The sequence below is a fragment of the Calypte anna genome, chromosome 7 (genome assembly GCF_003957555.1).
Source record: "Calypte anna isolate BGI_N300 chromosome 7, bCalAnn1_v1.p, whole genome shotgun sequence".
Taxonomy (NCBI): domain Eukaryota; kingdom Metazoa; phylum Chordata; class Aves; order Apodiformes; family Trochilidae; genus Calypte; species Calypte anna.
In genome coordinates this window covers 23,994,564-24,010,120 of record NC_044253.1, presented here as the reverse complement: position 1 = coordinate 24,010,120, position 15,557 = coordinate 23,994,564, and the positions used below count along the sequence as shown (strand labels likewise).

The window sequence follows — 15,557 nt, the reverse complement described above, 5'->3', positions numbered from 1 at the left end:
AACAGTTACCCTTTTGCTCCTTTCTCAGTTCCTTGACAAATATCAAGGAAATTTTGATTTTTTTTGTTCTTTTTAACTGAAAGCAGTGACTACTATCATATTAAATAGACTGTATATTGTTTTCCAGAACAATGGCTTTTGATCAGATGCTTTTTTTGATCATCTTGTCACCAAATAATAAGCACACATTCATATTGGAGCTGCTCTTATGCCTGTTAATTTTATCACTGTTCATTTTCCTAGCTTCATAGTTTGTAAAGTTAAGTTAAAATAATTTCATTCTGGGTTTTTTTGGGGTTTTTTGTTGGTTTTTATTTTAAAGAAAGAATAAAATTCCCTAGCTCATTATACTGTTCTCACAGTACTGCTTTTAGAGAGAACTGATCAACCTTTTCAGTTGAAGCTAATTTTTTTGTGTAGTATACAAGGTCTAGAGATAATTGGAAGTTTTGGGTCTGTATTTAGAACAATAAAGTTTTCTCCAGTTTCCTCTTTTACATTGGATCTGTCAGGATCTGACGCTGGAGGTTTTTAAAAAGAGACTGGAAGGGGCACTCCGTGTCATGATCTGGTAACCACAGTGGTAGTAGATTAAGGGTTGGACTTGGTGATCTCAGTGGTCCTTTCCAACCCAGATGATTCTGTGATTCTGTGATATGTTCAAGCTACCCTTGTCTGGATTTTGTTTAAGTCACCAGAGACTTATGAGTAGGTTACCTTACAAACTCTAACAGCTTGTAATGTCAGGTAATGTGATATGATAACATATGAAAGAAGATCCAGAATACCTGCATTACTGCCCCTTCCAGAAAGACTTGCATTTAAGGAGATGTAAAAAGATTTTAATCTAAACACTGGACATAGGATGATAAATTCTCTTAACACTTGTTTTTAAATGAAATTTTATGAAACTATTGCCTGTTAAGAACAGATGAAATTCAGTAGCTCACTATGAAACATGCTAATGGAAATAATTTACATGAATATGTAGGAGACTTGTGTAGGGAAGTTATCAGATACACTGAAAAAGTATTCTGACACTATCAGCACAGTGTTTTGGAATCTGTTTATGGGTTTCTTCTTTGTTTTTTTCTTTTTTTCTTTTTTTTTTTTTTTCCCCTCCCATTCTTTTCAGGCTTTGGAAGAGCAAGTATGGGACCTGCTTCATGAAGCAGACAAGGCTGCAGAGGAAAACAAAGAAAAGAGACAGGTTTATGATGCCATGGCAGAGACACTTGGGGATGCATGGGATGCCCTCATCATTATGTTACAGAAGAGACAGGCACTTCTGGAACTTACTTCAGTGTTCTTCAAAAGTGCTCTGGAGGTTAGTATTGAAATCAATTTGAAACCTAATTTGAACTCCTTGTTTGAAACCTCCTCTATGTTACAGGTACCCTGTCTACTGTAATTTTACTCTGTTATATATGTTCATAGCATTCCTAAAGTTTGAAGCAATTAAGAAAATAAAAATCTCTAGTTGCAGCCTTCCTTTTCTTCTGAATAGTTCAGGATGAAGCATGTAGACTTGAAGGAATATCTTAGTCTCCTAAATTTAAAATCAACAGAAAAATAACTGTGATAATGGGAACTGGACCAAAACCTAGAATATGTAATTAGATGACTGTGGAAATTCTGCAGAATACATTTGCTTTCTCACAATTCCTTGAAATTATTTGATGTTGAAACAACTAAATTCTTGGATGCTTTGACTAACGATTACTGAAGATTGGACATAGAAGTTTCTACTCTGAAATACCCATACAGCTACCAGAATTATGTTAGCAAACTAAATGTTAATATAAACTGCCAGTCCTTTACATGCTTCTTCCATGTGCAGATGTGTACAAAAGGATGATTGTGTGAGCCCAGGGATTTCAGAGTTGTCTTTCCCTGTTTACCCATTTCTCTTTACCTCTTCTCCTAATCCATGGATAGAGAGGGAGCTAAAGCTCTCAGCAGCCTCACATTCAGTTTCCTTTGTGTCTCTGGAGCTTTGAAGAGCTTAATAATTCATCCTGATAATTTTGTTTCTACAAGAGCCCAATACCACAAACAAATTACAGAAGCAACTATTCTACCCCTAGCCCTAACAACTCCAAGATCTACAATCTACTAATTATCCTGGTGATAAATATTATACAAAGACATTAGTGCAGCTTTGGCGTAAGTATCACTATGGTAAATCCTGCACCACCAAAGATTGATCTGGTGCAGACTAAATCCTTCAGGAGCTACCTTAATTGCCCCAGCCACAGGCTTATATCATTAAAACAAAATGCAGAAGCTGGAGCTCAGCACATTATATATGAAGGGTGGAAGAAATGCAGTATCAGTTTTATTAGAAATTGCAGAAACTTCTTACAGAAAAGCTTTTCTTTAAGTGAAAGCCTGTGACTATGGAAATCTTTTTTTATTGTGATAAAGCACAAAACATGTCGAGAACAGTCTTTAGAGAAGATCAGAACTCAAATCTCAAATGTTAATACCCTATAGGTTTCTTTTATATCGTGCAGATCAAGAGGGAGAAAAATGTGGAAAGATAGGAAAGACAGAAAAAGCTGAGTGCTTGCTTTTCCTTTTCCTTCATTTCATAATAGGTTGCAACATCTTTGCTTACGCTGAAACCTGTTTGAACTCTACTGGTTTCTTCATTCTTGAAATGAAGCAGTAGAATTGGTAAGGATTGCCTAAGATGTAGAAAATGTGTCTCAGCTTTTCATGCAATGCATTCTTGGAACTGCATGTGCACAGGTGGAAGCCAAATAAAGAATTCCAGTCTTGGTTTTAACAATCTCAGAAGATTTTGAAATTCCAGGTCTCCCTGAAAGACAGCATGTTTCAGTAATTAAAATATGGAACCCATGCAAAATGGGCTGTAAAGGAATAACCTATCTTCAGTCTTCATTACAGAGATGCTGTTTCCCCACTAAAATTAATTATTATATTTAGTGTAATATTTTTAGTTTAAGTTTGCTGCTCATTTCTGCTTTCAAAGGATTATTTTGAAGGTTGTACCTCTGTTGAAATGTTGCAATTAAATGTTTTTTCTCTCAGTACTTTAGAATTAGAAAGAAATTCTAGGAAGGAAACCCAAGTCAAGGGATTCATTCATATTAAATAATATTACTGAAGACTTTGAAATTAACAGATTCTTCCATAAGAATTTATTTTCAGTGGGTCTGAAGGCTACGTAGGAAAGATAATTCATAAAATGAAAAACTAATTTTAGAGTATGTTGATGGGAGTTTGAGATCCCTCAATTAGTGAGAACCTTCAGAAAACCAGAAGGTGTATAGAGGCCACAAAGCACCAGTACTGAGCAGTCACTAAATATGTGTTTTCCCAAGAGTTTTTGAATTCTTATAACACTGATTATGATGGAGATCTGCAAAACAAAATTATACCATGCTTTTCCCCCACCCTTTGTTTTCTTCATGCAGTTTGCTGTTAAAATTGACCAAGTTGAAGGTTTCCTGAAAAATGCACAAGAGTTTGACAATATTGACTCTTTGAGAGAACTCCTTTTGCAACAAGACCATCATACAAAAGGTACAAGCAGTATTTCACTCCTGATGGTGTGTGATAGTGCACTGACTTCTTCAAGAAAACCCACCCCAACAACAACAAAAAAACCCCCCAAATTAAACAAATGCGATTCAAATTGGAATAAAAAGGGTGAAAATACATGAGTTATCCTCATTTATCCTTTTTTATATATATCCCAATTTTTTATGGTATGTAATCATAGAATAATAGAATAATTGTTTTTGGAAAAGACCATTAAGTTCATAAAGTTCAACCACTAACCTTGCACACTGCCAAGTCCCTCACTGCTAAACCATGTCCCTAAGCACCTTTAAATACATGTCTTTTAAATACCTCCAAGAATGGTGACTCAACCAGTTCCTAGGGCAGCCTATCAATGCTTGATAACCTTTCTGGTGAAGAAATTTTTCTGAAATTGAACATTTCTGTATAATATCCTTTTTCTGGAAGGCAAGAAATAACATGGACAGGTTTGTTGCTGTGGGCTCATGGAAACCAGGCTTTCTCCTTATCCTCTGCTGGCTGCAGAAGTGCAGACATCCCACTTCTGCATCTTCCCTAGTTGCTTTGTATGAAAGGTGGAGATTTAGGGTGCCTTGCCTTGAGTTACCAGTACAAGCTGGGAAGATTTCAGATGTTTGCAGCCTGTCGTTGGTTACTTCACTAGCAACTCCTTGCCGACATTCTTTTCCTAAAATTTTCTTCATGCCTGCTTTGCCTCTTATTCTGGCTTGGCTCCTCTTCTTTCTCATTCTGCACCTAAAAACTTTCCTTTTTCATTTCAAGGACCTATAGATACTCACCTTTGTCTGTGCAAGAGATTTTGTACTGTGTGCTTTTAAGAAACTGGAATGAAGCATGGTCCCTGAAGTGTACTAGTCCCTTGAATTTTGACCCTGAATGTGGCACGGTAGGGGTTGTGTAAAGAAGATAAGAGTTCTTGTTATTCATGGCTTATTAACAAGATGGTCACAGGACCTAGAGACAGTAGAACTTCTTTCAGCTTCTGTAAGGAACATAAAGACCTAAACTTCACTTGCATAGCTAATGAAAACTACACAGGTTACTAACCATCAAAACCAAGTCAGACTTCTAGAGGAATTAACTCATTCATGCAATACATACAAATACATTACAAACATGTATGCAAATACTTGAATAATATTTGAAATAAACTGTTAAAGTTACAAATCATATTGGGGTTTTTTCCTATGAAATTTTATTTTTGCAGAGCTTTTGGAAAAGTCACTTGCACTTCTGAATAAAAGCCAAGAGCTAACTGAATTCATAGAAGAATTCAAATGTGTGTGGCCAAATGCAAATCCAGAGTTGATTCAGGGAGCCCACAGCAGCTGCTTGAAAATTGACAGTCTCCTTGAAATGCTACAAGACAGAAGAAGGCAACTAGACAAATTTCTTAAACATCAGCGTCAAGGACTGGAGCAGGTTCTGCAAATTTGTTTGTGGCACCAACAAGAGAATGAGGTAAGACATTTAATATTGGGGGAAGCCACAGTAATAAAACCCAACCAACCAACCAAAAATCCCCCCCCAAAAAAAGCCCAGAATACCCCCAGAACCCCCCAGCCTAGCAACTGTCTCACATTAGAGTCCCCAGTTAAATGGGTGCATGGGGCCGGTGGTGGCCCCTGCAGAGTGGCCAGGGCTGCCTCAACCCAGAGACCTCTGGTTCCAGCTGACCCATGTCAGGGCACAGCTGAGCCCTGCAGTGACACTCTTGGCACCTCTGTTAACACATACTTAAGAAAGGGTAAAACACTGCACAGACATAGTGAGGAGTGCAGGGAAAGGAAGAAGAGCAAGAAACACTATGAACAGCAAGGGCTGTGAGGAAGGAGGTAGAGGAGTGGTCCAGATGCTGGAGCAGGTATTTCCTTGCAGCCTGTGGAAGTTTCAAAAGACACCACACCACATCACAGCAGGTATATTTCTGCAGTCTGAGGAGAAGACTGCATCAGAGCATGGATCTACTCTGCAGTAGTTTAATAGTCCCTGAAGGAGCCTGTGACCACACAAAGCACATGATGAAGTGGTGTGTCCTGGTAGGAACTGCAGCCTCAGAGGATCTGTGTGAGGGGAAAGAGGTGACAGAGAAGAAACTGCTAGGTACTGACTGTAGACCCCATTTCCCTGTGTCTCTTAGAGGAGCTATGCAGAGAAGTTAGAATGAGCCTGGAGATAAGAGCTGGGTAGGAGGAAGGTGTTTTTGATTTTGTCTTTGTTTCTCACCAAATTTATAACTGGCAATAAGTTCATTTCATTTTCCCTTAAGCTGAGTTTGTTTCACCTGTGGTAGTAATTAGTAAAAGTTCTCCCTATCTCAACCTACGGGCTTTTAATTTTGTTTCTTCCCTCCCCTTTTCTCCCTCCCCCTCACAGCATTCTGTAAAGGAGGAGGAATGAGAGTGTGATAGGTGGGTGTCTGGCTGCTGGCCAAGGCCAATCTGCCAGAATAAGCTAAACTGTTGGTTTGGATTGCACCACATCCCCTCCTCCCCAGTTATCTGTTGGAACATGTACCTCTCCTTCTGAACTGCCAGGAAGGCAATGAAAGGCTATATATAAGCACTTAAATCACCTGGACCATAATCAGTACAAAATGAGCAGTTTAGCAATCTGAGAAAAATCTTGAAGAGTCTTTGATTTCTGATACTGATTATTCATTACAAGCAGAGGACATAATTTTTGTACATGAATGATAAAATCTAAATTTTGAAGAACAGAAGTGATTTTCAGATATCAACCAGTCAAGAAAAAACACTGCCTTTTTCAAATAGATATATTAAGCTTCTCTCCTTTTCAGTCCCTCCACCAGAATCACGGGAAGTGAAATTCTGTGGGTTTCTTTCTTAAAAAACTGTTAAATATGTCCAGCTGTTGTTTAAGAGCTCAGCTGGCACAACTGAAATCATTCAGTGGTATTAGCTGTAGTTGAACTCAACTCATTAAACACAGTGTAATGGGAAGAAATCTTTTGAAGTGGTAAAGGGGGAAACACTTTACTTGTAACAGGGCTAAAGTAGGACTTTTTCCTCTGCCTAGCATAACAGAAATACTAGTTTGTTTTACTAAGCAGATACATGATACAGAGAACAGTCCTAATTTACAGACAAATTTTTCTTTCTCTTTTTGCATGATTTATTGTCCATTCTATTAATATATATATTGTTGGCCCCCTAGAAAATGTTCTGTGAAAATGTACTTCCAGGAAAAATGTTTCAATGCACTCAAGAGATGAACATTCGGTAGTAAATCATTCGTTTATTTTTCTAGCTCCACTGACCTCCTTAGATAATGTGCTTGCCTTTTTATTTGCAACTGAAAATATTTCCAGTATTTTAAAGGTTCTTTCATTTTAATGATTTTTTAAATGTATTAAAAATATCTTTCAAATGAACATATTTAAAAAACAGATGAACAAACAACTCTGGTGTACTGTTGAAATTTGTAGTACGTAGACTATGAATTAATTCTTAGTATGCCTTAAATAATTTAAGCATAGTGGTGATGTTCCAGGCTGAAAAGATTGGAGGAAATCTCCTTAATACTAATAATTCATTCTGACTATTATTTTAAAATGCAAAGGTTCCCTTGGAAATTCTTGCCATGTTTTGTTCACAAAGAAAGTGGGAGGTGCCTACTGTGAATCAAGCAGAAATAAATGCAAGTCATTCTGTGTGATTTAGAAGATATACTTGTATACTGTATATGTTTGCTGCATATACTTGCTGAAGTATGTCTAATAAGATGCAATATCTTTCAAAGCTGCTAATAGATTCATTGGGTTTTCAAGGCAGGTATAGAGATGTTCTGTTGGGTCTTAAGCCCTTTTTTTTGTGTGTGTGTGTGTATATTCTTGCAAAAGTACTTAGATTTATATTCTTCTACTGTTTGCAAAAGAATAGTTTTAAGTTAACATTATCCTAGGTAAAATGTGCAATATTTTGATGTGGTTAAAAAACATGGATTCTGTGTGACTATAACTTGATTTTTCTTTTACTGTGTTGATTCATAATTTGGTCATGCATGGTGAATACATTTCAGTCTGTTTTGTTAAGTGTATTCCAGTACATTTTTGTTCTGACCACAATGCTTTCCTTCTGCATTTATTCACATTTAAATAATACAAAAGCACGAACATTTTTATAACATTTTAATAAAGGCATAAACACTAGGAATGAAAAATAAAATGAATGAAAATTAGGTCTTCTTTTGTTGATGAAGCTGCCCTCTACACATTTTAAAAAACTGACAGTTGCTTCTCATATTTTTCACTGACTGAATTTTTTAAATATTGTTTTTAGGTAACATCTTGGTACAAGAAAAACATTGGAGATTACTTTCATAAGCAAAATGTAGGCTCATCTCTATTGGAAAATGAAGAGTTACTTCAAGAACTTGAAGAAATGGAAATCAAAGTGAAAGTAAGAAATACAATAATTGGTTAATTATTATCAATTATATCAATAATTGATTGGTGAAGCAACTTTAAAATTAGTAGCAAAACATGAACTCAGACATTTAACAGTACATATAGGAGTAGATACTTGGTATGTGTGCATAAGATACATATTTTTATATATCTAACAATTTTTTTCTATTTTACTGCAGGTCTCCATGTTCCTCAGTGTTTTTCTCATTTAGAACTTTAAAAGCTATTGATAAGATAAAGGCAGAGCAATATTTGATGTTGTTTAGTTGGTGCTTCAATTTAGTGATCAAGTTCCAGACTGGTAGTTTATATATTAAATCATGTTGCAAAAAATAAAGCAATTTTGTACCGTGTGGAAAGGCTATTCTTGCAGCTTGCTGTTGGAATTAGAAACGATGCATTAAATGTAAAAAGGATAATAGTAGGCATTTTCATTTTGCATAGTAATCAATATATTTTTTGGTTGATCATACAGAAACCAACACACAGAGTCTTAAGTTTCTACTGTGTATATGTTGAATGTAACCTCTTTCTGAGTAGGAAAAATACAATATCATTTTTACCTAGTAACACTAAATCTAAAGTTAGAATTACCTTCCCTTCAGGAATCCCTTTAATGCCCAACTTATGTTTTAATAAAAAGTTAATATTCTGCATAAATTTCAAATATGAATGTAGTTTCCAGAAGCTGCCGGAAGTTTTATCGGTTCATATAGTTAACTATTTTTAGTTTATGTGAGAAAATATGAAAATGGTTGTGATACATGTAATGGTTGTGAATATGTAAATATTCATGTTTATGTTCAGGAAGAATGCTTAGGAGTACTGAACACAGTACTTGGATAATTAATTAAATGCAGTTTCTGTAGCTTGCTAATTGCTTAGGGCAGAGATGTCTGTCATTTGTCTAGCTCCCTCATGACAAAACTAAAAATTTCCAAAGAGCAGTTAGGGGTTTTAAAACATTCTGCTTACCTTGCTGCAAAAATAAAGGTAGATTTTAGTCAGTGTCTTTCCCATACTGTATGAATGGCCACAACAATTTCTAGTAGTGTTGTGTTAGAAATAATAGGGACACAGATAAACCAGTCTTTAACTTCTTTGGGATTTCTGTTAGGGTCTAGAATGGTGTAAATTAAGTCTCAAGTAAGATTTCATATATATTTTGCAGCTTTGAGAGTATGGTGAAAAGTTTCTTTGTAATAGACACGCAGAGTGTTCTTATAGGGAGTAAGATAGAAAGTTCTGCTATTCGAGCAGTTTCACATAAAATATATGTGTTCACTTACATCTATTGGTGCATTAAGACAAACAGGACAAACTATTCACTTAATCTGTTTAGAGATCAGCCTAAGAAGGATTTACAATATTTATTTTTGTTTACAACACTTTATGTTACGGGGCAGAAAGAACAAAAGAGAATAGTTTATTATGTTCTCAAGTTGATATCTTACCTTGAACATCACATTGCTGAGAGTTGAAACTGAAACCATTATTGCTATCTTGTACACTAGTCAAGACCAAAGATAAAACTAAGGATTCATAGTTGGAAAGAAAACCCATGACCCTCCCAAACATTAAATGGAGACACATACACGCACACACACACACACACACACACACACACACGACTTAGGAGTAGAGAAGAGGCAGATTTTGGAAATGAATTTTATATTTGCTGCCACTTTGCTGTTACACTTGTATGTGTATTACAGATGCCTGGCACAGTAAAAAAAGAACTGCTAGCACCACTTTGTGGCCAAATAACTTTAGAGATTCCATAGTATTCTTAACTGTTTGCATTTTGTGTATTTTCTGACATTTTTCAAGACTTGAACAATGCTGGAATCAGTCCTTTTACTAAGGATTAGTAGTAAGGTGGAGCTTTGGTTTACATACTTATTGGGTCTGTAGTAGCAATGCTACGTAACAACATGCTCTGATGAGGTTTCAGACTGGCACATACAATGCAATGTGTCTTTAATAGGTAAGAAGAATTTACAAGTATTTCTTGACAAATTGAAGAGTCAAGGTAATACAAGGCTTTGTGTTCCTTTCAGAGAAAACAAGTAATAAATGTTTTAATGCTGACAGATTTTTACAAATATGCCATGTAGAAGCCTGAAGGACAGATAAAAACTGTCAGATTTTTCACTAAGTTTGTATGCTCTGTTGATGGAAAGTATAGGTATTTATGTATAGAAACACTTCCTTAGAGAGCTGAAAATAAAATATATAGCTAGCTATTTTACGGAAAATTGAACCAATTTTGAGTAATGGTCAAGCAGGATAGCAAATGAGTCTAACTAAATTTCATACACTCAGAATATTGTAACCTATAAAATACTATAAGAAAAATGTTGTTTTGAGTGTGTGTGAATATTTAGATAAGAAGCTTGGCTCAGTATAAATTAAGAGAGTTTAGCCTGTGCTCTAAGATCACCTTAAAGCTGCGATTGCACGCCTTGTGCTGAGCAGATTTATGAATGTTTTTACAGTGAAATTTTCTTATAAGAAATTTCAGTACAGGTTGAGTAATTTTCTCATAATTAGCCTTGCCTGCTGTAATTATAATTTACACAGTATGATTCACCAAAACAATTTAGAACTATTTTTGGTTTTCTATAGCCATGTTTAAACTGATTATAGATAATTCACTTTTCTGTTACAATGAAATATGCATTTTTATTCTTGGATGAAATAGTATTTTTATTATACAAATAGTATATAATGACAAAATGAGGATCCACATATTTAACGACACATTTTTTTTCTGGCTAGTCCCAGTAAAAAGTTCCTATAACTATCTGGGCAATGTGTTAATTTATTCTTGATGAAATGGTTGGACTGAAGGGGATGCTTGCCATGGGCATCTGGTATTAATCTGTAGAAGTTTCCTTGTTATCCAGACCATTTTTCGCAGCTAGACTAGTAATTGCTACTTCTGCTTATGAAACTGTCTCAAAGAAGGCAGAATGCCACCACTGAAAACTCTTGTCATTAAAATAATATTCTAGGAAATACCTCTTAGTAGAAATCCTGGTGATAATTTTCAGTTCTGTACATGTGATATATGTTTTTAGAATGCTTATATTATTATCATGCAGGCATATTACTTTTCTATGTGTAATTGATTAAAATTTTTCCTCTTAGGAATGGAATTCCACTGTAGAACAACTAGAAGCTGAAGCACTTAAGATTTTGTTTTCAGAGAATTGTACAGAAAAAGAACATCTGAAGTTTTCAAATCAGAAAATCTGTCTGCTGCGAGACAAAGTGTGCTTCCATATGGAAGAAAGGAAAGCCCTGCTACAGGAGGCCAATGACTTTTTTCGTACTGCTGGCAAGGTTGGAAGGAAGCCAAGTCTTAGTGTGCTCTTAAGCATTGACATACATGAGATTATTCAAACAGACTTTGCTAAACAATTTGGAGTGGACAGTTACAAATCTGATTACCCTTTAATGTGACCTTTTGCCTCCAAAATCTATCCAATCTGGCAACTGTATCTTCATTTTTTAATTATTTATTTATCTTAGCAGATATTGAAAATAACACTGCTTAAAAAAAAAAAAAGCATTTTGGGAATAGTAACTGCCAATTGGAAATCAAGATCATGGTCCATATCATGAGGGCATAATACTGTATGAAGATACAGGAGCTGCTCTAAAAGACCCAAACTAGGAAACTAGGGCAGTATGGACACCAGAAACAATGTCAATGCTTGCAGTAGTGTCCATAGGTGATAATTAATAATTAGACATGAGAAAAATGACGGAGTTCCTCATACAATTCCTCATGCCATGCACAGGTTGTGTTTAAGTACAAGAAGCCTTGACTAGTATGTCTGTTTAATTTTCTGTCTCTTCCTAATATTATATGGTGAAAATGGGTAAGTCATCGATGACCATAACGAAAGAAATATTTTGAAATGAAATTTTTACATTTTCAAACATCAAGTCCAGTAATAACTACTTGTATGAAAATTATGTTCATAGATTTGTTCATTAATTGTTACATCCTATATATAATACTTTTTACCTCTATAATGCAAGCTGTTTATCATACTTGAATACCTTAATACACTTTTGTTCATTATTTCTCTTTGTAATTTTTTTCCATTGACTAATATGAGCATGAAAAGAATACTCTTGTAGACAATCTCTTCAAATAACTATCCCAAATCAAAAATATATTTTTTTTTCCTCATTCTATCTTCTGAAGTTGTTTTAGATTAAGCACCATGTAGTCTTTTGTAGGTCAGATTATTTTTTATAGTCTTACCAACGCAAGACCTAAAAAATATAAACTTCTATATTGTAATACAATAAAGTCAAGGAAACACATATAGGAAGGAATAAAACATGTGGAATAAAAGGCATAATAGAAATTACTTGAGATTCAGTGAAATTCAGTCAAGTAGAATTAAAATTAAGAAAGTGTATATTGAAAACAAATTGTGGTTTTTTGGTTTTTTGCAGGTACTTGATAGTCTTGAAGATGTTGAGAATTACCTTAAAATCTTTAATTCAGAAGGCTCACATTTACCTATCTTGACAATGAAGTATGAGGAATTACAGGAAGCAATTAAAGGTTGCACAGCAAATACCTTGCAGAAGGGACAAACCTTAGTTAACAAAGCAGATTCTCACAGGTATGCCTCCATTTTAGCATATCTCCTTACATCTCTTTAACTACCTGTCGCCTCCTAACTTGACTAGTTAGGATCAGACTGCATTCGGACCTTGTGCAGTTAAATAGGCAAGTGTGCCTTTAAACGGCAAATGACTGTTGGTATGTGGGTTTCTTATTTTTTTATATCAAACCTTCAGATCTTAACTGTGTGGCAACTTCTTTGCAGTTTGAAGAGGACTGCATCAAGGATTCAAATTGTGATATTTTTTTTTCCTTCCCTGATATTATATGTTTTAAATTATAAGACAAGACAATGATTTGTAAAGTGATCATGTCTTTTCTCTGTTAAAACAGCATCTTTAAAGAAATGCTGACTTAGAATTTTTATGACATTCTTTTTTTCAGCTAGTATTAAAACACTGAAATATCTCAACGTCCAAACAAAACAATATTTTTTAAGTGGAAGTGGCATGCCATGTGCTTGTACTCTTTCTAGGCTCTTCCATTTGTGGCTTTAGTCTTTAGGTAGTTTAAACTCAGAATTATATGTGAAATGAGGTACTTCGAAGTGAATCAGGATATCTGGCACATGAATCTAATTTAAGCACTGGTGATATATTATTTATTTGGAAATGTCATTTATGTATTTTAGTTATTATCAATTTTTTAAAATTAATTTTCGTACTTTAGATTATTTTTCTATTAGGGATCACAGTTTAAAATTTGTAAATTATCTGTCATACAAATCAACGAAAACGATGATAGGTTTTTTTGTAAATCCTTATAACCCTATTATTGAGGAAAAATTCAAAATAACAGTTCTACTTTTCCATTTTAGCTCTTGGGTGACAGGAATTCAGAAAATGATGGAATACGTTCAAAAAAAAGTAGATCAATTCATCAGGCAGTGTCTAGACTATAAAGAGTTTACTTTAAAGAAAGAACAATGGACTACATCACTTGAAGATCATCTAAATAAGGTACATCATAACATGTTACATTTAATGCATTCATGAACAGTGCATTACATTTCCATAGTTAATTTGTGTGAATATTAAAGTTGACTGAAATAATTACAAATAATGTCTTGGTTTGTTAGAGTGTGCACAGTCATAGTTAAAATGCTGAATTCTGCTATCAGAACAAATGAAACTAAAGCTGTTCTGAAAAAAATGCATCTGTTTCCATGAGACCATTTTAACAGTGATTTCCAATAAAGCATATATTTGCTTACATAATGAGCTATTATAATTTCTTCTTTTGGAAAAGAACTAAGCAATCAGGACTGTGACCTGCATGCAAGTTTCTTATACTGTTGCTATGTTTTCTGTGGCATTTGGCTGTAGATAAAAACAGAAGTGTGGCAAACTGAGGGATAGGCATGGTGACTATAAACCACAGCAAATTTTCATAAGGGTGAATGAGATTAGGTTCTGTTTACTATAAATATTTTTTTTATTCACTAAGATACTGATCTATCAAGGACATCACAGCCTTCTTTAAGCTGTTGAACATTCTATGGTAATGGAGTCCTTTTTAATGATGTATCAGAAATGGAATAGATACATGATTCCTAAGTAAGGTTCCATGTATAAATTCAAATTTAAAGCATATTCTTTAACAAGATTCACATGAAGAAAATCCCAGACCATAGACCTAAAAAGTAAATAAAATTGAATGGCTGAATAATTAAGTCTGCAATCTTATAATATTTACATTATGTTTAGAATTAACTATTCAGGATCAAACAGGAAGTCTTCTTGCCATAATTGGTCCTTTGCATATAATTTATGTAGACGAAGTATGTTCTACTGAAGTTTGTTCTACTGAAGTTTGTTCCCAGTCTTGCATTAAAGAATATTTTTACATAACCATATATATTATATAATCAATATTTTGAGCCATAATCCATAGTCTTTCATTACAGTGAACAGTGCTTATGCTTATATTTACATCAAACAAAACTCTCTTTATTCCAACCTTCTCGTAATGCAAAGAATCAGAAAGAATCTGGTCCTATAATCAAATTTCCTTGAGCTTCATTTAATGCAGTTTGAACCTCAGTCAGCAGCTACTTATAATACATGGTAAATGTGAACTCACATGTCCATTAATAACTATGAATTCTATGTCTGGTATCATCTAACTCTTCTCATCATAATCTGTGTTGTTACCATTATGCATATATAACATTTACAGTGACAGTGAAATGGAGTTGTGTAGATGTTTATACATGTACATGTTTGATTATACAAAGTTCATAATCAAAACACCATGAGACAAGCATTAATCTACCTTTTCTAAGTGATATTTTATACTATTTATATACTGTCTGATTTTATATATTAATTATATAAACAATGCTTTCAAATAAAGGTATCCCAGTCGATTGAAAAAATCACCCTGATGCTTGCAGCTGGTGTTGAGATCGGCTCTTATTTGTCTGAATCAGAAAGAGTTCTGAACAAATACCTGGAACTGGCTAAACAAACAAAGGTAAAAAAAAAACCAAAACGAGTGCTTAGAGAAACAAACACATGCTGTATATAATTCAAACTAAGGGGAGAGGCCAAGAGTTTATTATGTATTCCTGTAAAGAAAATTGGTCTGTAGTTTATTTTAAAACTGCAATTAGTATTTTTAGTGTTTTAACAATAAGTGTTAAAAGAGAGACTTAGAGTTACGACAATCAGTTCAAAAGCATGATCTATGCTGTTTATGAAAGAAACAGTGTCAGCTTTCACTGGGTACAGATATTTCTATATGGAACACTTCTATTGTTTTCACTCTTACATTGTGGTTTACTTAAGTAGGAATCTCAATATTCAGATGTCAAAGGAAAGAAATGGTTATTTTCATGTCCATTCTGGACTCTTCTTCAACTAAGAAATTGCATTATACATACAAAAGCAATACTAGTGA

At 34.4% G+C, this 15,557-nt stretch overlaps 1 protein-coding gene across 1 annotated transcript in view; it reads left to right on the top strand.

Annotated features, from left to right (window-relative positions):
• CCDC141 (coiled-coil domain containing 141) overlaps positions 1–15,557 on the top strand; it is a 45,373-nt gene that overhangs the window by 6,174 nt on the left and 23,642 nt on the right. The window contains exons 3-10 of the mRNA XM_008505137.2: positions 1,136–1,327; positions 3,444–3,552; positions 4,781–5,034; positions 7,875–7,994; positions 11,156–11,350; positions 12,482–12,654; positions 13,474–13,615; positions 15,012–15,131. Of these exons, the coding sequence (XP_008503359.2) occupies positions 1,136–1,327; positions 3,444–3,552; positions 4,781–5,034; positions 7,875–7,994; positions 11,156–11,350; positions 12,482–12,654; positions 13,474–13,615; positions 15,012–15,131 (1,305 nt within the window). The remainder of the gene's footprint in view (positions 1–1,135; positions 1,328–3,443; positions 3,553–4,780; positions 5,035–7,874; positions 7,995–11,155; positions 11,351–12,481; positions 12,655–13,473; positions 13,616–15,011; positions 15,132–15,557) is intronic.